General features: G+C 42.6%; 1 protein-coding gene across 6 annotated transcripts in view; it reads left to right on the forward strand.

The window, feature by feature from the left end:
- SORCS2 (sortilin related VPS10 domain containing receptor 2) overlaps window positions 1-24,854 on the forward strand; it is an 832,543-nt gene that overhangs the window by 460,997 nt on the left and 346,692 nt on the right. For all 6 annotated transcript variants that reach the window (XM_084627472.1, XM_084627469.1, XM_084627471.1 and 3 more), the window contains exon 3: window positions 22,922-23,021. In XM_084627472.1, the coding sequence (XP_084483598.1) occupies window positions 22,922-23,021 (100 nt within the window). The remainder of the gene's footprint in view (window positions 1-22,921; window positions 23,022-24,854) is intronic.

Below are 24,854 nucleotides of genomic sequence, written 5' to 3' on the forward strand. Positions count from 1 at the left end.
CAAGCATCTAGGCAGATATAAAGATATTGTAGGTGTTTTTTGGAAAGTACTGTAGAATATGTGTGTTAAACATGCCTCTCTTGTCAATTGAGAGAGATCTGTTGAAGTTTCCACAGTGATTAAATGAGTCATTAAAGAAGATTTGTTATAAATGTGTTTCCTTCATGTACTACTCTGGAAAAAAATTCAGAGTACTCAGAATTTTTTCCAGAGTAGGACATCAAGTTCAGTTCAATACAAGAATTATATAGAACCAAAAAGCTATCTAGGCATTGGTTGGAGTATTTTTTCAGGGCCCCAGAATTTACAAGCCAAATCTTGCAGTCTCTGTTCAGTCCTTAGATATTCCCTGAATTACCTCCTGGCCAGCTTCTAATCTCTGTTTTTATAACATCTGGTGAACCTGCACTGATCTATGGTTTTGTGTGGAATCTATGTAAAACTTGCTATTTGCCACGTAAACCAAGGTGAAATTTCCTTTAGTTTTGACTGAATTTTCCTTTGGGTTTGGAGTACATTCAAACCAAAAGCTAAAAACGAAAATCAGTTTATGAATCCGTGAAAACAGATGCCCCAAAACAAACAAACAAATAGTTCACATGCTACTGTGCAAACTGAAAGCCCATCACATATGTGGGACTGCAGCCACCAAGTTGCAATCCAGATCCAAACATCTAAGTTTGAGAATGTTCGACTCCTCATACCCATTGTGATATATTGGCCTTGCCTGTTTGCGTAGATATTTGGTATAGCAAGTTCTTTTGTGTGGTCTTTCAGTTCCAGAAACACAGGCCTTACTCTCATAGCTGGAAGAAAGACCAGAAGTGAAATCCTGGTTCCACTGAAGTCAATGGCAAAACTCTCACTGATTTCAGTGGGGCCAGGATTTCACCCTAGAAAAGCTTTAGACAAGTTCCCTTTGTGAGTTAATCAGTAATTGTGTTGGTTATCTGCAGAACCCGGTTTTGTTACACAGTCTCTACCACTGTGGGTAGCTCCTGAATGGTACCTAGATATCCTGGAAGAGCTGTAGTGTATATAATAATCTTTGCTTCTATAGTGAGAATTCACACGCTTTAGCAGGAATCAGGGTCATTCTACTTCTGCCGTCCCCCACCCACCCACCTACTGTCTCTTTTAATGCCAGATATTATTTTGGGATTGAGGTTTTCAGCTCTCTTAGTGCTTCGTATTATCTTTACTGTAGTGAGCAAATCTTATTCTGTGGGGGTTGTTTTCACTCCCATTTAGAATTGCATGGCAGCAATTTATGGTGGACTGAGTTTCCATAAAGAGCAGTTAGTCATCATCAAGGGAATGAATGTATTAGGGTGTCACTATTGCCTATCAGCCCTGACACCCTGTACAGCATGATGTCTGCTGTGAGCATTTCTCACTGAGACTTTTTGTATAAACAGGATCCAGGATGGCATTTAAAAAAAAAAAGCGTCTTGGCTGCACCAAATCGTCCCTCTATTTATCTCTTGATTATATTTTTAGAACGGTCATTATCACACTGTAGAGATGCTGTGGGTCCATGTGAGTGTGTTAAGTGCCATCAAAATAGCTTGGTTCTAAACTTGCCGCTATGAAATGTCATGTTCTCAGTTTTGAAACTGTTACAGAAGAGGCTGTATTTGTGCTTCGATACTGCTTCCTGGTGAGTCGTGACGCAGGGCAAAATGTGCTGTATTTGCCATGGATGGCCTGTGTAATCTGTCTGCATAATTTAAAGGAACACTTCACTGCCTCGTCTGCTGCTAATGGTCTAGCTGAGACTTGCAGAATAGGTTCTGTCCTCTTATTTTAAGAGTTGTAGTGATGACACTGCACTGTTTATCTTGTTTCTGGATCTCTTTTGGATTTATGCCTGGTGAAGGACTTGGAAGAGTTGCTATTGAAAGCATAAAGAAAAAAAACAAGAAAAAAACCCCAACAACCCTATCTGCTGGGGTTTTATGCCTACTTGCCAAGTTCAACAGCAGGCCCATCTATTGTTGATCAGTTCTGCCCTCACCAGGTGTCACTGCAGTTACTGAGAATTTAAAGGAACTTAGAGATGATTTGGCCACACAAATTTCTAAACAAAATGTATAAAAAAGATTCAGCAACTGGATAAAGCTATTAGGAGGTGATGACTCTTGTCAGTAGAAAAAAACAGAAACAAATCCTGCTGAAGTGATTATGGGGCATTTGAATTCCCCCAGTCACCCTGGTAACTTCAACAGAGCTTCCGAAATGTGCCTCCTCCTCATATTAATTACATACTTTACTAGTCTGCTTTACAAAATGATGATCCAGGTGACACTCACTTATTGTAGTTTTAATGTGTGTTTCGACTATCTGATCTTGTTACAAAACTATCTGAATATTGTAATGACCTTTAATACAATGTGGCAACCTGGCTAATGGGCAGACACTTCTGAGGCAGGTGGTTTACAACACAGGTAATTATTTCTGCTTTGAGGTAGATGCAGACCTGTATTCCACTTTCGGTGGGTGTGTGCCCAGTGTGCCAGAGCTGGAGACTCTTGCCTAACATTACCTGTAGAGGGGTGGTACTCATGCCTCATGGCCATAGCCCTTCCCCGGGCAATATGAGGTGGCACCATGCCAACCTCCCGCAGTTTCTTCTTACCACCCCTGGCCAGAGTTGGAGCTCTGTGTGGTTGTAACCTCACAACCTTGCAGTTAGTCTTAGACTAGCATTTATTGTATTTAGTTGGTATTAGTGTTAGTTTAGTGTATGTTTGTTCTAGTAGTATTGCTCTTCCTGGTGATGCCCTCACTGGGGATTAAAGACTGCCCTTCGTGTGGGGGAGCAATCTGTAGCAACGGTGCCTGCTTTGTCTTGGTGAGGCCCACCTCAAAGAGCATTGTTCAATCTGCAGATCATTCTAGATGACTAGAGAGGAGAATAAAAATATTGTTCGAGCATGCAGGGGCTGTAATCAGGAAGGCCATGGCACAATTGGAGTTGCAGATAGCAAGGGATGTGAAAGGTAACAAGAAGGGTTTCTACAGGTATGTTAGCAACAAGAAGAAGGTCAGGGAAAGTGCGGGACCCTTACTGAATGGGGGAGGCAACATAGTGACAGGTGATGTGGAAAAAGCTGAAGTACTCAATGCTTTTTTTTGCCTCGGACTTCACAGACAAGGTCAGCTCCCAGACTGCTGCACTGGGCAACACAGTATGGGGAGGAGGTGAGCAGCCCTCAGTGGTGAAAGAACAGCTTAAGGATTATTTTGAAAAGCTGGACATGCCCAAGTCCGTAGGTCCCGATCTAATACATCCACGGGTGCATTGTGATTATGCCTGATGTGATTGAAGAGCCATTGGCCATTATCTTTGAAAATTCATGGCGATCGGGGGAGGTTCTGGATGATTAGAAAAAGGCAAATATAATGCCCATATTTTAAAAAGGGAAGAAAAAGAACCTGGGGAACTACAGAATGGTCAGCCTCATTTCAGTCCCCAGCAAAATCATGGAGCAGGTCCTCAAGGAATCCATTTTGAAGCACTTGGAGGAGGGGAAGGTGATCAGGAACAGTCAACATGGATTCACCAAGGGCAAGTCATGCCTGACTAATTTGATTACCTTCTACGATGAGATAACTGGGGAAAGCGGTGGATGTGATATATTTTGACTTTAGCAAAGCTTTTGATATGGTCTCCCACAGTATTCTTGCCAGCAGGTTAAAGAAGTATAGATTGGATGAATTGACTATAAGGTGGATAGAAAGCTGGCTAGATTGTCAGGCTCAAAGGGGAGTGATCAACAGCTTGATAGCTAGTTGGCAGCTGGTATCAAGCTGAGTGCCCCAGGGGTTGGTCTTGGGGCCGGTTTTGTTCAACATCTTTATTAATGATTTGGATGATGGGATTAGTTGCACTTTCAGCAAGTTCACAGATGACACTAAGCTGGGGGGAGAGGTAGATATGCTGGAGGGTAGGGCTAGGGTCCAGAGTGACCGAGACAAATTGGAGGATTGGACCAAAAGAAATCTGATGAGGTTCAACAAGGACAAGTGCAGAGTCCTGCATTTAGGAAGGAAGAATCCCATGCACCGCTACAGGCTGGGGACCGACTGGCTAAGCAGCAGTTCTGCAGAAAAGGACCTGAGGATTACAGTGACGAGGATCTGGATATGAGTCAGCAATGTGCCCTTGTTGCCAAGAAGGCCAATGGCATATTGGGCTGTATTAGTAGGAGCATTGCCAGCAGATCAAGGGAAGTGATTATTCCCCTCTACTCGGCATTAGTGAGGCCGCACCTGGAGTATTGTGTCCAGTTTTGGTACCCTCACTACAGAAGCGATGTGGACAAATTGGAGAGAGTCCAGCGGAGGGTAACGAAAATGATCCAGGGGTGCGGCACATGACTTACGAGGAGAGGCTGAGGAAACTGGGCTTATTTAGTCTGCAGAAGAGAAGAGTGAGGGGGGATATGATAGCAGCCTTCAACTGCTATCTGAAGGGGGGTTCCAACTACCTGAAGGGGGGTTCCAAAGAGGATGGAGCTAGGCTGTTCTCAGTGGTGGCAGATGTTAGAACAAGAAACAGAGGTCTCAAGTTGCAGTGGGGGAGTTTGGATATTAGTATTTGGATATTAGTTTGGATATTAGGAAACGCTATTTCAGTAGGTGGGCGATGAAGCACTGGAATGGGTTACCTAGGGAGTTGGTGGAATCTCCATCCTTACAGGTTTTTAAGGTCAGGCTTGACAAAGCCCTGGCTGGGATGATTTAGTTGGTGTTGGTCTTAAATACGACTTTTTAAATTGGACAGCTGTATACAAGTTTGCAGACCAGCTGCCTGAGGCTTCACGGGAAGAGTTTTGGGCTTTTGTGAAAGAAGACTACTTGGTGACCAGAACATCCTTGAAATCTGCCCTGGACATTGTAGCCACTTTGGCCAGGATGATGGCCTCTGTGTTCAGCATGCAGAGGGCTTCCTGTTTGCTAAATTCCAGAAAGTTAGGTGGGCCATCGAGGACTTGCCTTTCGATGGTAGAACCCTGTGCTTGGAGAAGACCGATCACACACTTCACTCCTTTGAGGACTCTAGGGCTATCCTGAGATCCTTTGGGGTTTACAACTCACTGGCACAGAGGTGCCGCTATGATGCTTAGCAGCAGATTACCTTTGAGCAGCCCTTTCCCTTGAAGCAGTGGGATTACCCTAAAAAGATGGGTAGCTCCCACAAGGAAAAGCTGTCACACTCAGGGTTGGGCCAGCCTACCCAGCATTGTCAAAGCCCATTTTGACTCATTGGTCCAGAGCACTGTTCCAGTCATTGCTCCTCCCTCCTCATCCCCTTGCCCCTTTGGGGACAGACTGGTGCACTTTTACAGCACTTGGGGCCTGATTACTTCTGACAACTGGGTCCTAGACATTATCAGTTTGGGTTATGCCAATCAGTTTATCTCCACCCCTCCTCCCCACCCTTCCTCCCTGTCCCTTTTCAGGGACCCTTCTCATGAGAGTCTGCTCATCAAGCAGGTCAGCTTTTTGCTGGCACCAGGAGTGGTGGAGGAGGTTCCACCGGAACACTGGGGTCACGGCTTCTACTCCCAGTATTTCCTGCTACCCAAATCCAAGGGTAGGATGAGACCCACCATCAACTTTCTCAGCCTCAACAAACATATGAGATATATAAGGTTCCCAATGGTCACTCGTTCTACTATACTCCCTGCATTATCTCAGAATAACTGATTCGCTGCTCTGGCCCTCCGGGACACCTACTTCATGTGCCAATTCTGCTGAGCCACAGGAAGTGTATTCACTTCATTGTAGGACAGTGCCATTTTTCAGTACACAGTCCTGCCTTTCGGCCTCCCTGCTGCTCCCAGAGTCTTCACCAAGTGCATGGTCATGGTTACAGCATATCTCAGGAGACAGGGAATCCACATCTTCCCATACCTCAATGACTGGTTAATGAGGGGCAGATCCAGAGAGGAAGTTCTTGCTCATGTTAGCACCACATTATGCTTGCTTGACCCTCTGGTTCTCATTCTAAACACTGGAAAGTCAACCTTGTCTCCCACTCAAAAATTGAGCTAATTGGGACCTTGTTAAATTCCACAAGAGAGAGCACACTCCAGGTCACTCTGCCTAGAAGTGATCAATCTGTGGCAATTTTGCATTGAGGAGGATGTTACTCTGATAGTTGTACATTTAACCAGGGTGCCAAATCTTCTTGTGGACCATCTCAGGAGGTATTTTTCTCTGAGTCGTGAGTGGTCTCTGAAGATGAGTGTCCTCCAGGTCATCTTCACAGTGTGGGGCATTTCCACGATCAACCTATTAGCCACAATGAAAAACTGGAAATCTCGCCTGTTCTGCTCTTGGGAGGCCTCACTCCGGGCTCCCTCTCCAATGCCTTCCATTGCAGCTGGTGATTGATTCTCCTGTATGCCTTTTCCTCCAGAATCTATCAGGTCATTCTCAAGTTCAAAGCCAATTGGACCAAGCTTATCCTGATAGCCCCGGCAGAGACAGTGCTTGTTCTCCAAACTTCTTGCACTTATGATTCAGCCTCCCATACCAGTTCCCCCCATTCTGACCTGCTCACTCAAAACCATGGCCATGCTTGCCATCCCATGCTCAACTCCTTGCACCTCATGGCATGGCAGCTGCATGGTTGAATGAAGAAGAATAGCAGTGCTTGGTGGCTGTCCAAGAAGTCCTACTCAACAGTAGAAAGCCCTCTATCAGGATGACTTACTTAGCAAAGTGGAAGAGATTTTTGGTGTGGTCCTTTGCCTGGGGGATCCAACTAGCCCGGGCTTCTATTCAGGACATCTTGGAGTACCTGTTACGGCTTCATAAATCTGGACTTGCGATCAGTTCACTGAGAGTTCATCTGGCTGCAATATCAGCATTTCATCCTCCTATTCATAACAAATCAGTCTTTGCCAATGCTATGGTGATATTTCTAAAAGGGCTTCTCCATATATACCCTGAAGTCCAAGAACCAGTCCCCCTGTGGGACATAAACATGGTTTTGGTAGCTCTAATGGGCCCTCCATTCAAACCCCTAGAATCCTGTCCACTGCACCTCTTGTGTCAGAAAACCATGTTTCTGGTAGCCATTACATCTGCAAGGTCGGTGTCTGAGTTGCAGGCTGTAATGGCAGGGCCTCCTTACACACAGTTCTCCAAAGACAAGGTAACCTTATGACCATACTCAAAGTTTTTTATCCAGAATGGTCTCTCACTTTCATGTGAACCAGGCAATGTATTTACCTGTGTTCTTCCCTTAGCTTCATTCATCCATGAGGAACAGTACCTCCATACTTTGGATGGTAAATGATGTCTAGTCTTTTATTTGGATAGGACTGAACCATTTCTTTGCTTCACCTGTTTGTGTCATCTGCAGACTGCATGAAGGGGCAAGCGGTCTACAGACCATCTCTAGATGGATAACATCTTGTGTGAAGACTGCATATGATATAGCTTTGGCTATGCCCCCTCAGCCAATACGAGCTCATTTGATGAGTGCGCAAGCAATGTTAAGAGTGTTCCTCAGTGACATTTCGATGTTGAACGTTTGCCGGGTGGCCACATGGTCATCCATTCATACATTTTTGGACCATTATGATGATATCGCATCTATCGAACTGAGGGGGATTAGGGCAGTGCCACCTCACATAACCAGGGGAGGGACCACAACCATGAGGTGCAAGCGCTGCCCCTCCATGGGTACTGCTAGGCAAAAGTCGCCAGCTCCGGCACACTGGGCACACACACACCTAAGTGGAATACACGTCTGCATCACATTTCAAAGAACCACAGTTACAGTAAGTAACCATTTCATCTTGTTGCAGGACAGGAATTCATAGTGATTCAGACTGAGATCTCAAGGTATTGAGTAAACACAGTCAGTTAGAATCGTTTTGTCAGTTACAATAGCTTAAACGTGAAATTACTTTTCTTTAAATTAGAAATGTAGGAATTGTCATACTGCATCAGACCTATATTTCTTCCAGGCAGACCCCTGTCTCCAACTGTGTCAAGTACCAGATGCTTCAGTGGAAGATGTAAGAAGCCACACAGAAGGCAGGCAGATGTGGGGTAATCTGTACCCCTATCCTGAAGGTCTCCTCCTATTCCTAATAGCTAGGGATTGGTTTATACCCTGAAACATGAGGTTTTATCTCTCCTCCAATAGTCTTTTTGTTAGCATTTAACTATTATAACCCTGAATATTTTTGTTATCCATATAAACATCAAATCCCTTCTTGAATCTTCCTAAATTCAACAACATCCTGTGGCAATGAGTTCCACAGTCAAATTACAAAGTATTTCTTTTTCAGTTTTGAATTTGCATCTTTCAATTTTGTTGAATATCCCCTTCTCTTTCAAAGTGTAACAAGCTGTGGCCACATGTATACAACCACAGCAGTCATAAGTGCAAATTGAAGCCAGGACCTTCACCCCCAAGAGTGCAAACCACTGCAGCTCAAGCTAAAGAATATCTCCTTTTATCTGAGGATAGGTAGCAAGTTATTATAGTTGCGGAGGCCAGTCACTAAAAGAAGATGCACACGCATACTTAAGTTAGTTTATTACAAGATCACCAACTCTGTCTTTTTTCCTGAGAGTTCTTGTTGCAAGCAGAAATGTTCGTTACACAAATACTCACCTGTCTTGTTCAGAGAAACAGATATTACAAGATACCTCATTAAAAACATAATGCCAAATTCTTCCCTCAAGAACATCCGTACAGCTTCACTGAGTTCCCTGGTGCTGCCTGGGTGTTAACAGAGAAGTAGAATTTGATCAGCAGGACTTTCAGTTGTGCACATTAGTGTAAATAAAAAGCAGTGAGACTGAACTAGCGTTTTTCTGTGGCAGATTATTGTAAACATTCTAGAGGAGCTACAAACATGGGGTGTTGATTAACAAGAATATATCTGTTAATTACTTATTATCAATCACATCAGTCACACAGGAGTAATAATACTGGAAGAGATACAAGAGATGTAAGCACTATTCTGTTCTTCAGCAATCTCGTTAGTAAAAGAAATGTTGAAAAATTGCTTTATAGCCCTGAGGCCTTTTTTTCAGTATACTCTGCTCCCCATCACCCCCAAAATGGATGGGACTTATGAAAGGCATTATAATGAAGATGGATTTGAAGTGCTCATTTTCATCTTTTTAGGTACTGAGCAAGTAGTTATGTGAAACCACTTGGTTTTTTTTTCCAACTCAGTAAGTCCAGAAATAGGCTGACCTTCTGAAGCAGAGTCTATATATATTAAAATTTTTATGCATAACAGTCAACTTCCTCCCACATTTTCTGATCCAGTTAACATTTTTATGGCACCAGAGAAAGCAAATTAATATTTATCACTTTATATAGTGCTGTATGAATTATCAACAGTGGTATTTTATTTATGCTTTTAAAGTGGCTGTAAACTCCATTCCCAGGTGAGACCTTAATAGATGAGATGCTGGATTCTCTACTACTTAAACTAAAACTTAACCCGTCTCGACTTTTTCATGTACATTGAAGATCGCATTATAGAAATAATAGAAATGTAGAACTGGAAAGGACTTCAAGAGGTCGCCCCATTTATCCCCCCACCCAGGCTGGGGTATGATTAAATGTACCTAGACCATCCCTGAACAGATGTTTGTCTAACCTGTTCTAACTTGGGGATGTGCTAGCCTGACCCACTTCTGTATGTTTCTTTAGCTCTAAATCTGAAATTACTAAGAAAATATCAGCTACATGATACATATCTGTCATCTGAGAGAAGGATTTGGCCCTGTCTTCTTTGCCACTAGCAATGCCACTGTACAGCACTATGATTATTCGATTTAAAGACCCCTTACTTGCTGTACTTAAAGTATGTTCTGGTCTTTGCCTTCCAATGTGTGCTGTCCAGCATACCTGATATTTTGATGAAGTATGGCAAAACAGCTACTTCCAAATGGAAGTCCTACCTAACCTATCAACTTTTCAGTGCAATAGCAAGAGTGCTCCTTTTTTTCTCACTGGGGACAGTCAAATTAAGAGTGTTTTCTAAAAATCTTAGTTCCAAATCCCCCAAAAGATCAAAATGTCAGGAATTCAGAATTGGAATGGCCACTTGCAACTATATTAATTTTTTTTATTTTCTAAGCAGATATTTTGGAATTAAAGTTCCTTGTTCTAAAGAAGACTAGCCTTAAATCTATGTTCTTGTCAGTAAAATGACAGGAACATAGGGAAATCTGGGAGTTGCTGCTGGTCCTTTGCTGGTCTCTGCAGGGCAAAATTTGTGGACTAATAGTTTATTTGATGAAAAATGCAATTTTGGTCAACCCAAAACAATTTGCAAATTTCATACTAATAGTTTTAACCATGAATGGTGATAATGCTGCCCACCTCCCTTATAACTTTTAATCCAGTACATAGGGTACTCATTTGGATTGTGGAAAATCCCAGTTTCAAATCCTTGCTGTGGAACAGACTTGAAATCGACCTTTTCAATTCACTGAAACATTCCAGATTTGGTTAGATCCCAAGCAATTTGTTTATTGATTTATTTTCCTGGAACTGCCACTGGACTGAAAAATTAGTTATTTGCCCAGTTTTACTGTACACTCCTCTCTGGTGGCTGATACAGTGACAATCTTCATGAGTACATTTACCATATATATCTTGCCCCATGCTGCAGTGTTTTAAGTGTAGAGAAGCATTTGACATTGGTGAGGCCTCATCTGGAGTACTGTGTCCAGTTTTGGGCCCCACACTTCAAGAAGGATGTGGATAAATTGGAGAGAGTCCAGCGAAGGGCAACAAAAATGATTAGGGGACTGGAACACATGAGTTATGAGGAGAGGCTGAGGGAGCTGGGATTGTTTAGCCTGCAGAAGAGAAGAATGAGGGGGGATTTGATAGCTGCTTTCAACTACCTGAAAGGGGGTTCCAAAGAGGATGGCTCTAGACTGTTCTCAATGGTAGCAGATGACAGAACGAGGAGTAATGGTCTCAAGTTGCAGTGGGGGAGGTTTAGATTGGATATTAGGAAAAACTTTTCCACTAAGAGGGTGGTGAAACACTGGAATGCGTTACCTAGGGAGGTGGTAGAATCTCCTTCCTTAGAGGTTTTTAAGGTCAGGCTTGACAAAGCCCTGGTTGGGATGATTTAACTGGGAATTGGTCCTGCTTCGAGCAGGGGGTTGGACTAGATGACCTTCTGGGGTCCCTTCCAACCCTGATATTCTATGATTCTATGATTCTAAGCCCCAAGTTCCAGAACTGGTTTTTGACAAAAGCCTGGGAATGGACAAGGAACAAGGCCTGACACCTGAGGGCATACGCTCAGAGAGACCAGGAAGGAGACAGACTTGCAGGTAGCCCTATAACCATGATACTAAGAAGAACAAGAAGAAGAAGGTGATATTTAATTGAAATAGAAATGTTACTTAGCCATTCTTGAGTATGGCTGGACAATTAGCCAAGGGGGGAGAAAATGAGAATGCAGTATTATCTGGGAGTTTTCAAACAAATTGTCCAGATCACCAGTTTAGATGGGAACAGATCCAATAAGCCTGTCACGTTATTTGTATAAATGAGCATGTACATTTACAAAAAGAGGCAGCTTTCCATAGTACTGTAATGTACATCTGAATTGAATCATGAGATGCTCAGCTATCACTAGAATTTTCCCACAGCATCTTTAAGTTATTATTAACTCCTAGCTAAAAGCCAGCATGAAAAGAGCAGTATATCTATTGTTCATTGTTTTTCAAATAGGGCTGTCAATTAATCACAGTTAACTCATGCGATTAACTAAAAAAAAATTATCCCAATTACAAAAAATTCATTGCGATTTATCGCAGCTTTAATCGCACTGTTAAACAATAGAATACCAATTGAAATTATTAAATATTTTGGATGTTTCTCTACATTTTCATATATATTCTATTCTGTGTTGTAATTGAAGTCAAAGTGTATATTATTTTTATTACAAATATTTGCACTGTAAAATGATAAACAAAAGAAATAGTATTTTTCAATTCACCTCATTCAAGTACTGTAGTGCAATCTCTTTGTTGTGAAAGTGCAACTTACAAATGTACATTTTTTTGTTACATAACTGCACTCAAAATCAAAACAACGTAAAACTTCAGAGCCTACAAGTCCGCTCAGTCCTACTTCTTGTTCAGCCAATTGCTAAGACAAACAAGTTTGTTTATATTTACAGGAGATAACGCTGTCCTCTTCTTATTTACAATGTCATGAGACAGTGAGAACTGGCATTTGCATGACACTTTTGTAGCTGACTTTGCAAGATATTTACGTGCCAGATATGCTAAACATTCGTATGCCCCTTCATGCTTTGGCCACCATTCCAGAGGACATACTTCTATGCTGATGACGCTCATTAAAAAAATAATGCATTAATTAAATTTGTGACTGAACGCTTTGGGGGAGAATTATGTCCCCACTTTCTGCCATATATTTCATGTTATAGCAGTCTCGGATGATGACCCAGCACATGTGGTTCATTTTACGAACACTTTCACGCAGATTTCACAAAACACAAAGAAGGTACCAATATGAGATTTCTAAAGATAGCTACAGCACTCGTCCCAAGGTTTAAGAATCTGAAGTGCTTTCCAAAATCTGAGAGGGATGAGGAGTGGAGCATGCTTTCAGATGTCTTAAAAGAGCAACATTACGATATGGAAACTATAGAACCCGAAGCACTAAAAAAGAAAATCAACCTTTTATTGGTGGCATCTGACTCAGATAATGAAAATGAGCATGCATGGATTCGCACTGCTTTGAATTGTTATCGAGCAGAACCCATCATCAGCATGGACGCATTTTCCCTGGAATGGTGGTTGAAGCACGAATGGTTAGCATATCTGGCACATAAATATCTTGCAACGCCGGCCAGAACAGTGCCATGAGAACTCCTGTTCTCACTTTCAGGTGACAGTGTAAGCAAGAAATGGGCAGCATTATCTCCTGCAAATGTAAACAAACTTGTTGTTCTGAGTAATTGACTGAACAAGAAGTAGGACTGAGCGGACTTGCAGGCTCCAAAATTTTACACTGTTTTATTTTTAATGCAGTTTTTTGTACATAATTTTACATTTGTAAGTTCAACTTTCACGATAAAGAGATTGCACTACAAAGCAGTGATTACCTATGTACTTGTATTAGGTGAATTGAAAAATACTATTTCTTTTGTTTTTTTACAGTGCAAATACTTATAATCAAAAATAATCAAAAACAAATATAAAGTGAGCGTTGCACACTTTGTATTCTGTGTTGTAATTAAAATCAATATATTTGAAAATGTAGAAAACATCCAAAACATTAATATAAATGGCATTTTTTTATTGTTTAACAGTGTGATTAATTGCAATTAATTTTTTTAATCGCTTGACAGCCCTATTTTCAAATGCTTTCAATTTTGGCTTGCTGAATAATCCTTGTGTCTCTTGAAACATCTCCATTGTAATTTTCCTGGATTCCACAGAAATCTGCCATTTGACAGAAGCCCTCTTCGCCATAGAGATTCCTTTGGCTGAAAGAAAGCTAGAGTTAACCCTCAAAGGGACAAAGTAGAAGAGGGCATGTCAGGAAACGCATTTATAAGTGACCTCCCCTTTCGTTTCCCAGTGTGCTTTTCTTGAGAATAGATGAAAAATGGAGAGCAAACATTTGTGACTGAAATGTTAGTGATTTATTAAATTGGAAACTAGAAGTCTCTCTGCAGTTTTATTATTAAACTTTGAATAAAATATTAATAAGTAACAGTTTATATATTTAAATAATAAAAATGACTGACAAAATGAAACGTGAGTAATATTGAGTGGTTATTATGTGAATCCTCAGTGTAGAATGTATATAACTATACTTATTCTAGTATACTACTTCTAGTACTAATTCTAGCCCAAATGGGGTCGTTCCCAACTTTAGAGTTGTTCAGATCGCTGGTTTGGTGAAGGCCCATCTCTAGACTTCTTGGAAGCTTTTCCTAGATATTGCTGGAGCTCACATCAATACACCTGTCATAAGTTAAAAATACACTGTGCTGTCCTTGCTGTAATCCTATTATTTCCTTTAGATGAGTGTTATTTCAACATGGTGTTATTACTGAGAGAGGTGATTTTTCTTTAAGAAAACCCATCCGGGAGAATGGCATATATTTCAGTGGGGACATACACTTTTAAAGCAGTCAGTACTATCTCTGTGGCCTGTCAGAAAAAGGTTGTTGCTGGTGCCTGAGTTTGTACATGAGTAATAATGCAGTTCTGAAAATCTGGTGGCTTTATCTCTGCTTCTATGTCTTGAATGGAACGTGCCTTGAATGCTGAAGGCTTTTGTGCTTTTGATTCCTGAATCCCACTTCATTAAGTTGTGCTGCATTAAAAAAAAGTGTGTGTGTGTTTGTGGGAAATTCATACCCTTTAGCACAGATGGACAGGGAGCAGTGACTTATAAGGCATCCAGAATTTGCTGTTTATGCTGGAATTTCTCACTGAAAGCTAAACATGTTATCTGCAGTGTTCCTGAGAGCAGCAGCTCAGGCCTGATCTAAGAAATCAGTTGAGTTAATCCTTCACAGCTTCTCACTGTGGCTTGTAAAGTTCCAGTCCCTTGGTAAAGCAAAAGCAGAAATCACATCCAGTACAAATAAGCAACACTTATCTGTGTAACACTTCTAAAAATCCTTCTTCACTCTTTGCGCCAGTTGAACACATGGGCATTTTAAACTAATTTGTGTCCTTGAAACACCTACTTCACAGGTTTTAGAAAGGAGAGAGAGCTCAGGGGAATTTATCTGGCATGGTAAGCATAGTTATTTTTTTCTGGCTCCAGAATTCTTTTGAGCTTTTGGATCATCAGCAATTTCCAGCTGCAGACTCCACCCAACCTATCCCCACCAAAGACATCTGAGTAGCTTTTTAAAGTAATGTTACATGTCTCTCTAGATGGGGGATCAAAATGTTCAATATATTTGAAAACATTAAAATCAGGAATGTTACCTGTCTCTTTACTGGTGCGTTTTCATAGGCATGCAAAATCCCTAGAATAGCGACACTGGTCTGAGCTCAGTTTAACAAACAAACAAAGAAAAAATCTATTTGTTACTGGAAGAGGGTTTTCTTCCCTCAAAACAGCTTCCCTCCCTCCTGGAGGTAGGAACCACACAGTCTTCAGCTTTCCAGAGTTACTTCCAGAGGTGGGGGTCCTTCCCATCTGGAAAAGCTACATCTGCTAGGATCTATATGTGTAACAGGAAATCCTTTCCTCAGTACACACTGAAAAATAACAGCTGTTTGCATATGCGAAGTCCTTTTAAACTTGAAACTTCCTTAAAATGATCAAAGTTGGACATTCTATTTGCCATGCTGCCTCCAGCTTCAGCGTTTGCGCAAATAATCTTCGTCAGGTACTTAAGTCAGTGGAGACTGATGGCTTCTCAGCACTTCCCAAGAGCAGCTCCGTTCCTTGCAGAATCATATAACATGGTTATACACAATAATTTGTGCTCATTTTGCTCGGGATATTGCAGGTGCAAAATTAGAAGCTGGGTTGGGATGTATGGACAAGAAAGGTAGGGCTAGCCCGTCAATCTTGAATGATAGAGAGGAGGCCTTCAAAAGGGAGGAAGTTGCAGTCCCCACCCAGGGGTGCACAAGGAAGATTGCCCTACGCAGCAGACTGTAGGAGTGACTCCTGAACCTGGAGAGGGAACTCCTAGCCAGGGGACCTGAAACCCGACCCTGAGGAGAGTACAGCGGACTCCCAGGGTAAGATGGACAGGTTGAGTCTGACTCAGAGACCAGTCCAAGTGGTTGCCTAATTCCCCTCTATGCTGGTGCTGGATCATTGGCAGCACTGTAGATTCATTGATCCCCCTCTTTGCTGGGAACACAGGGAGGGAATACCCCTGAATATGTCAGGGCTTGTGGCTTTCATTTTGATCCCCCATCTGGAGAGACTTAAGAAGGCCCACAAAGGGCAGCGCACCTCCCGGAAATAGTAAGGAAGTGAGGCCTGTGCGGGAACACCCAGGATAGGTAACTGGACGTGGTCATAGAATCATAGAATATCAGGGTTGGAAGGGACCTCAGGAGGTCATCTAGTCCAACCCACTGCTCAAAGCAGGACCGATCGCCAATTAATCATCCCAGCCAGGGCTTTGTCAAGCCTGACCTTAAAAACTTCTAAGGAAGGAGATTCCACCACCTCCCGAGGTAACGCATTCCAGTGTTTCACCACCCTCCTAGTGAAAAAGTTTTTCCTAATATCCAACCTAAATCTCCCCCACTGCAACTTGAGACCATTACTCCTTGTTCTGTCATCTGCTATCACTGAGAACAGTCTAGAGCCATCCTCTTTGGAACCCCCTTTCAGGTAGTTTAAAGCAGCTATCAAATCCCCCCCATTCTTCTTTTCTGCAGACTAAACAATCCCAGTTCCCTCAGCCTCTCCTCATAAGTCATGTGTTCCAGTCCCCTAGTCATTTTTGTTGCCCTCCGCTGGACGCTTTCCAATTTTTCCACATCCTTCTTTTAGTGTGGAGCCCAAAACTGGACACAGTACTCCAGATGAGGCCTCACCAATGTCGAATAGAGGGGAACGATCACGTCCCTCGATTTGCTGGCAATGCCTCTAGGTATACATCCCAAAATGCCGTTGGCCTTCTTGGCAACAAGGGCACACTGTTGACTCATATCCAGCTTCTCATCCACTGTAACCCCTAGGTCCTTTTCTGCAGAACTGCTGCCGCGCTGTTCGGTCCCTAGTCTGTAGCGGTGCATGGGATTCTTCCGTCCTAAGTGCAGGACTCTGCACTTGTCCTTGTTGAACCTCATCAGATTTCTTTTGGCCCAATCCTCTAATTTGTCTAGGTCCCTCTGTATCCTATCCCTACCCTCCAGAGTATCTTTCTCTCCTCCCAGTTTAGTGTCATCTGCAAACTTGCTGAGGGTGCAATCCACACCACCCTCCAGATCATTCATGAAGGTATCGAACAAAACCGGCCCCAGGACCAACTCTTGGGGCACTCTGCTTGATACTGGCTGCCAACTGGACATGGAGCCACCGATCAGCACCCCTTGAGCACGACATTCCAGCCAACGTTCTACCCACCTTATAGTGCATTCATCCAGCCCATACTTCTTTAACTTGCTGGCAAGAATACTGTGGGAGACAGTGTCAAAAGCTTTGCTAAAGTTAAGGAACAACACGTCCAGTGCTTTCCCTTCATCCACAGAACCAGTTATCTCGTCATAGAAGGCAATTAGATTAGTCAGGCATGACTTGCCCTTGGTGAATCCATGCTGACTGTTCCTGATCACTTTCCTCTCCTCTAAGTGCTTCAGAATTGATTCCTTGAGGACCTGCTCCATGATTTTTGCAGGGACTGAGGTGAGGCTGACTGGCCTGTAGTTCCCAGGATCCTCCTCCTTCCCTTTTTTAAAGATGGGCACTACATTAGCCTTTTTCCAGTCGTCCGGGACTTCCCCCAATCGCCATGAGTTTTCAAAGATAATGGCCAATGGCTCTGCAATCACATCTGCCAACTCCTTTAGCACTCTCGGATGCAACGCATCCGGCCCCATGGACTTGTGCACGTCCAGCTTTTCTAAATAGTCCCGAACCACTTCTTTCTCTAGGGGAGGAACCACTGATGACTCTGTTACAGGATCTCTTTGAAATTTGGCTTGGTAGTTTTTGTGACTGATTCTGTGAATCATTAAGCTACAGGTGGTGCTTAATATATTGACAGTTCACCTCCATAAATAGAGGACAGAAGAGAACTGGAATTTCAGACTTCGGTGTTAAGCAAGTGCAACTTTAACATAAGTAGAGTTACACAGGCAAGCACCAGTTCTGAATTTTTACTGTTACATATATTTTGTTGTTAACTAGTAATGAGCCTACTTAAAAAGGAGTGATATGCAAAAGAGCTATTTGAAAATTTTTGCATTATTTTTTGTCAAAAATGGCCTTTTAAAAAAAATCAAACATTGTTTTTTAAAAGAAGAAGTCTATGTTGGAAATTTTCCATTATTTGCAAAATTTTCCATGATATCTTTTAACAGTTATTTTCCAAAATCATGTTAACATTCTTAACCCATGTTTTGTTTACTGAAAATGAGTTTATTGATGAGCAGATGGTTTTAATAATTTTCTTAGATCAGGCCTGAGTGCTCTCAGGAAGGCTGCAGTTACAATTTTTAGCCTTCAGTGACAAAATCCAGCATAAGCAGCAAGTTCTGGATGTCCTGTAAGTCACTGCTCCCTGTCCATCCATCTGTATTTTTATAAGCTATCATATGCAGGTGGCATGTCCATTATGATAATGGCGTACCTATTATTTTAATAGTCTGTAAATCTATTCATTTTTTTAAAAAGCCATCAAACTCATTGATGGCAAACTTATTTCAAATAAGATGCTCCTAAATGTCACTTGGAACTTTGGGAGAATCCAAATATGTCCTAGTAATACTTTGTAGTTGACATATTCAGTCACTTTCTGAGGACAAAATTTCCCTGGCGAGCAACTATGGGGCATATCCTCAGCTAGTGTAAATTGTCATAGTTCCATTGAAATCAAGATGAAGGTAGGTTGATTCACTGAAGACAGCAGGAGATGTTGGGTTCTCCATGGATTCTACTGGCTTTCTTTACAATTTCGTTTGCCCCAGAAATAGTTGTCCAAAGAGAGAAGACCCTCATGTGGAACTTGACTGCTCTTCCATATATGAATGAGAATCCATCTGAATCTGCTGGTATAGTGGAAGGATGTTGAAGTGCGGAAGAATAACAGAGCTTGGGTAGAGTGACAAGGTGACTGGTGTGGTGAAAGAAGGCTGTGGTAAGGATAGGGAACTGGATTCTGCTCAGTGAAGAGAGGAAGGATGTCACTATAAGTATGCTGCAGCTGGAAGGACAGAGAGAGTATGACCTGATGGTATTGCATGGGAGGGAGGACAGTAAGAAGTTTAACCTTGCACTGTAATCTTCCTGAATATAAACTTGTCCAACTTGTGCATGTTGGAACACATGCTCTGATTTTGTCATGTGATCTGCTCTCCCTGGATTGTAGAAATTCCAGTTGTTGACAGATTCAGACAGAAGATCCTCATTTTTCCTTGAACCATTTGTGCTGGCAAATGTGAATGCTGTTCAGATCATAAGGTATGCTGATATTCCTTCTCCCCTCCAGGCAGAGTTCCAAATAAACTTTGTGGATACAGCAAGAGCCCTTAACACAACACCTCTGCCAATCTGGACCCTTCTGCTTGGGCACAGTACAGATATTAAGATGAATTTAGACCATACATCTGCTTGAAACTCTTCTTCTCTGATTTTTTCACAGCTAGTGTGTCCCAGAAAATACAAGAATTTGACTGTTTAAAATGATCTCGCCTTAGTCTGGAAATAGCTCAGAAGTCATAACCTCCTTGTAGGGAGCCAGGGTGGCTTCCCTCCGAACCAGAGAGTAAAGAGCCACCCTCTCAGCCTGAGTGGGCGGGGCCAGACCAAGTTTATGCCAATCCCCGGAAGGGGAGGAGTGGGACAGGAAGTACAAAGGGTGGGGCCCGTTGCCCAGTGAGGAGAGCACCAGGGAGGGAGACAGACACAGGCTGTTGGCTGCTCCCTCACGATCCTGCTCCCGACCCAGGGGAGGCCCTGGGCCAGGAGAAACCTGACTGGGAGGAAGGCCTGGGGCGACCAGGACTGCCAGCCGCTGAGTACCCGGAGGACCTGGAAGGGTTCAGTTGTAGCCCGCGCCAGCGTGAGTCCGACACAGAGGGGGAGCTGGAGCTGCCAGCAGCGGAATACCCGGATGAGCTGGAGGGACCGGAGAGACCCGCTTGAGAGACCAGGGAGGAAGTAGCCCAGGGGCAGAACTGCACCGTGTGGTGGGTGTGTTTGGTCAGCGGACGTGGATGGCACCCCGCTGACCGAGTGGTGGGACCTTTGGCCCCCGCCACTGTCAGGGCCCTGGGATGGAACGCAGTGGAGTTGGGTAGGCCTGCGTTCCCCTACCCCGGCCAACCTGCCTTGGGTAGCAGAACTGTGCGCGGCAGACTCGTGCCGGCGCTCCCCTGCCTGAGGGGCGCGCGGCAGACTCCGGCCAGCACATCTTTCCCGCTAATTCCCCAGTGCCCAAAAGGTGTGACTAAGGCCCGCCGGTGGGACCATAACTCTCCATCGCCCCCTAGGGGCTCGGAGGACCGATTGAAACCTGTCACACTCGTCTTTTATGACAACTTTATTCACTTAATTCAGGTCTTTTATTCTGAGTAGTGAGACTAAGCAGGAATATTTGGACAAGTATCTTTGAAATGGGCTATCTTCCTTGTTCTTCTCTGCCTAGATCATTCAGTTGTTACCTTGATACAAATGCAGACATAGTTCCTCCTGAGTTGGTACTCTCTGATGGCTCTTTTGCAGGAATCTTGGAACCATCTCTCTATGAAAATTGGAGAATTTTAAAAGAATTTTGTCATGAACTTGCCCCTGGGCAAGTCAGTGGCCTGGCATTCCTTTCCCTACAGAATGCACTAGTTCCCCATCTATGACTTGCATTTGGTTCTGTATAATTTCAGTATGCCTGCTTGATGCCAGCAGGTTTTAGTTGTAACTTTAATTACTGTTTTGTCCATCACCTCAACCAAATTAGGTTTAGAGTCTGTCCATTCTTATTTTTTTCCGTATTTTAGTTAGACTGACACAATATAAAACAGTATGGTCACTATGTATTTGATTTCTACGTAATTGTTTGTCCAACCTGAATTGCTCAGATTACATTTATTTTATAAATACATCATTGTATAGCGGCAGGTTATGCAACACTGTACAATGAAAGGATCAAAGCCACACAGAAATCACTGTAAAAATATATAAACCTGAAATTTGGTCCCAAAGCAATGTCAATATATGCATGAGGGTGCTGAGTATGTGTGCATGTGCAGAAGCCTAGATCAGTCATTATAAATACATAACATGTAACAGTCCCTGCCTTACTTTTTTTCTGGGTTGGTGAAGAGAGAAGGGAATTAATGGAAATGTCCTGTTGGTTGTTTCCATGGGTAAGATCCTGGCCCATGACTTCATCCCTTTTATGCCAGTGCAAAGAAAACAGAAAGCTGCCCTAAGCTATGTATTTTTCTGATTGAGGGGAATCTCTGGGTGGTGAAAAATGGGCATCGCTGGCTCTGTATGAGCTACTCCCCATTCCCCAGCATCAGAAACATCCCTCACTGGACTAGGACATGACCAGGGTAGGAGGAGCTATGGCTAAACCATACAGTGCTCTGGACATTTCACAGCAAAGGGGTCCCAAGAGGACCATTCTAACTGGTGTAATTTCAAGCAACGCTTAAGCTTTGAGCTACCCTTTGAAGATACAATCAAGGAGCTCCTGGGCTCTTTGCTCAGTTTTTACTCTTGCTGTATTCGGTCAAGTTCCCATTGTCTTTAGTGATATGGAGTAAGTGACAATAGAGAGAGCTGATCAACAGGAAAACAGCAGAATGCAGCTATAAGGAATCAAATAATCTTGCTGAATTTTCTTTCAAATTGTTCCATTGGGAGATGGGATTTATTTCTGCCCCCAAGTCACAGGGGCTTGCACATAAACCCAACTGGCTCCTTTAGAATTGTCTGGGGGCGAGAGTTATCCATGTGAGGCAAGTGCCCCCTATGGCCTGAACTCCTTTGAGCTGCACTGAGCGGGCTTCCTCAGAGGGGAAAATCCCAAATACGGAGGGTCATGTGGCACAACTGAACCATGAATGAGGAATACAGGATTTGGTCCAGGATGTTTAGGGTTCAGGTTTTTAGCTTATAGATTTGATAAATTGTTTGCTTTGTTCAGTAACTGCAGTGATACGTACTTAAAATAGTCACAAAGGTTTGACTAATTGTAGTTCTTCCATGAAAACAAGGCTATGCGTGCACGCTACCTTTAGCTGTAGCACACATGCGTAGTTTTGTGCTTAAAACCTGTTGGAGGTCAAGCATTTGCTTTGCTGTTTAAGTCTCAGTACTGCACTGATGATCTGAAAAAGAAACAGATGTGTGGATGTCTTCAGTAAAGATAGTTTCATAGTAAGTCTACTTTCAGTCTTGTGCTAAATCCTTCTCCCACTGAGTGCACACACTCCCTCTGAAATCAGCTTCTTTCAGTAAATTCATGGTGAGCAGGATTTAGCCTCTTTAAATACACCCTAGGTAAATAACCTGAGGCCATTAGTACTGCAGTGGAGGCCTCTGGTACTGCAATGATGATAAGCATTTTCACAGGTTTATCTAAAAATATCAGTGTCAATTTCATAGAATCATAGAATATTAGGGTTGGAAGAGACTTCAGGGGGTCATCTAGTCCAATCCCCTGCTCAAAGCAGGACCAACGTTAACTAAATCATCCCAGCGAAGGCTTTGTGAAGCAGGCCTTAAAAATCTCTAAGGATGGAGATTCCACCACCTCCCTAGGTAACCCATTCCAGTGCTTTACCATTCTCCTAGTGAAATAGTGTTTCCTAATATCCAACCTAGACCTCCCCCGCTACAACTTGAGACCATTGCTTCTTCTTTATCTGCTTGTGGTCATGGACGTGTACTGAAGTCATAACAATTCCTGTGGTTTTGTATGTGTTTTACATCTGTGACTGTAAGCATATTGTATAGCATCAGTACAACTCTATCACTTTGAAGAACTGGATAATACAGAGAGGCCAAAAATTTTTCTCAAGCCTTGAGCATTGCTCGATAGTTGCAAGTCCATTCTACTACCTAATGACCTAACAACATAGAAAACTAAATTGCTGGTATGGAAGCATCAAAAGTAGATACCTGGTGTAACAAAGTACATTTCAGAGATGGTTGAAATACTGGGGCCTTTGGGAAGCACTTATAGCTGTTCAATGTTTCTTTCAGGTCATCGGATTTTGGGACATTATATACAAAGCTGAATCTGCAGCCCGGGATTACAACAGTCATTGACAATTTCTACATTTGTCCCACCAACAAAAAAAAGGTATGTGGCAAGAAAATATTCCTCTTTCCTAGAGATCCAGTAGCTCAGGCTAGAAAACTCTCACAGAGGAATTAAGACTCCAGAAATTAGTTCAGTAAAGCACATTTTCCAGAGCTAAAATATAAAGGAGTAATTTTCATAAACATGTTGATGAACTTCAGTAGAACTGTGACCTCTGGAAATGGGATATACATTTTAGAGGGACAATGCCAAGCAATGATGATCTTATGATCTTTCAATTTTTAGAATATCTGTGTGGACAAAAACTGTGGGCAGGCCCAGGGGTGAGTGTAGTCTGTGAGGCCATTGATTAAGGAGTAGGGTTCAGACCCCAGAAACTGTAGTTCCTCTGAGAGCCACGCAAATCTTGTAATCCACGGTAGATAAATGACCATCTCTTCATAGGGTCTGTCCTGCTGCATCAGCTTCGGGGCCTCCTGACTCCATCTGGCCTCCCTGGCAGGGCGGCTGCATTGGAGCTGTACTGCCCGATCCTCCCTTCCCTGCAGCTTCCTCTGGAGCTCACATTGAGAGGGTTCTGCTACACTAAGGTTGGTGTAGCTGAGCTGGCTACAGGCCCTCATCCCCCTGCCTCATTCTATGCACAGATTCTCAGCTTTTTTGCATGTTCTTTGGTGAGGTCTAAGGCTGGGCTGAGCTGGTGCTGTGGAAATGGTTGACAATCCCTCCACTGGGGAAGAAGATGGAAATTCTCATGCTGAGCTTCAGGGAATGATCTTACATCACTGAAAAGATATATTTTTTAAACTTTTATTTAAAAATTCCCCTGCACTGTTGGTGACCCCAGTAGCATTTAGGTTAGTGCATGAGGAACTGAAGTGAAATGAACTATAAACAAAGGTGAATTTAACCAGTTAAATGTGGCTGCCTGTGATGAATGGAAAATAGAATGCAAAGAAACATGGTATTTATAAAAAAAATTTTTTACAATTCTTGCTGTTTTAATTATGTAAAGTATTGTAAATAATAAGTGCAATAAGACATTTATGAATAAAGAATTTTATCTTGAAAAGTTCCTTTCAACCACAGGATAAAGTAGGAGAATTGATTTCATGCAGGGTCCATTGATTAGACAGACAATTTTAGCTGTAGTTATCTATTTGTTCTGCCTAATCAAAAATCAGTGATAAACTCAAGGAACCTGCCTGGGGGATTAAGCGCTGTTTTTATTTCTCCTGGTATTGTGGCTGGAGTCTCCATGACCTACTGAAGCAGTAGACGAGTTAGATAATATGTATTTAATCTGCTGCAAAGCTGGTAACAATTTTCTTATTCATCAAAGTGGATCTACCACCAGGCACAAAATTGTTTCTGAGCAGCATGCATCTCAGAGCTGGGCTCTGCAGATTATTTCAGGGCCAAAAAGAAATAATAAATAATAATAAACAAAACTTATTCATGTAATTTTCTGGAATGAAGACAAAAGGATGAGGCAGGATGGGAAACCTATGGAAAATTCTGCACAGCTCATCCAGCTAATGTGTTCTACATGAAATTAAAACCTGCACAGGCTTGCGGGGATCAAGGATAATGTAAATCTGCCAGTTTGGAGGGAAAAAAAGAAAGAAAATGAATAGTGGTTGCAGGATTGCTGCTGAATTTCATGAACAAAGGACATTCTGATACATAGAAAAATGGCACATTAACCCAAACTCAGAAAAATCTGATTTATGTTCAGGGTAACTCAAAGTACTTAGCACTTAGCGCAAAGACCCTCTTTAGCAGTTTAATGCTATATTAGAATTCAGCTCTTAAATTCATTTCATTTTGGTCCTCTATGAATGTGCTATTTGATGCTCTGTACTTTGCTCT

This window comes from Lepidochelys olivacea (assembly GCF_965140295.1).
Source record: "Lepidochelys olivacea isolate rLepOli2 genome assembly, chromosome: 4".
Lineage (NCBI taxonomy): Eukaryota > Metazoa > Chordata > Testudines > Cheloniidae > Lepidochelys > Lepidochelys olivacea.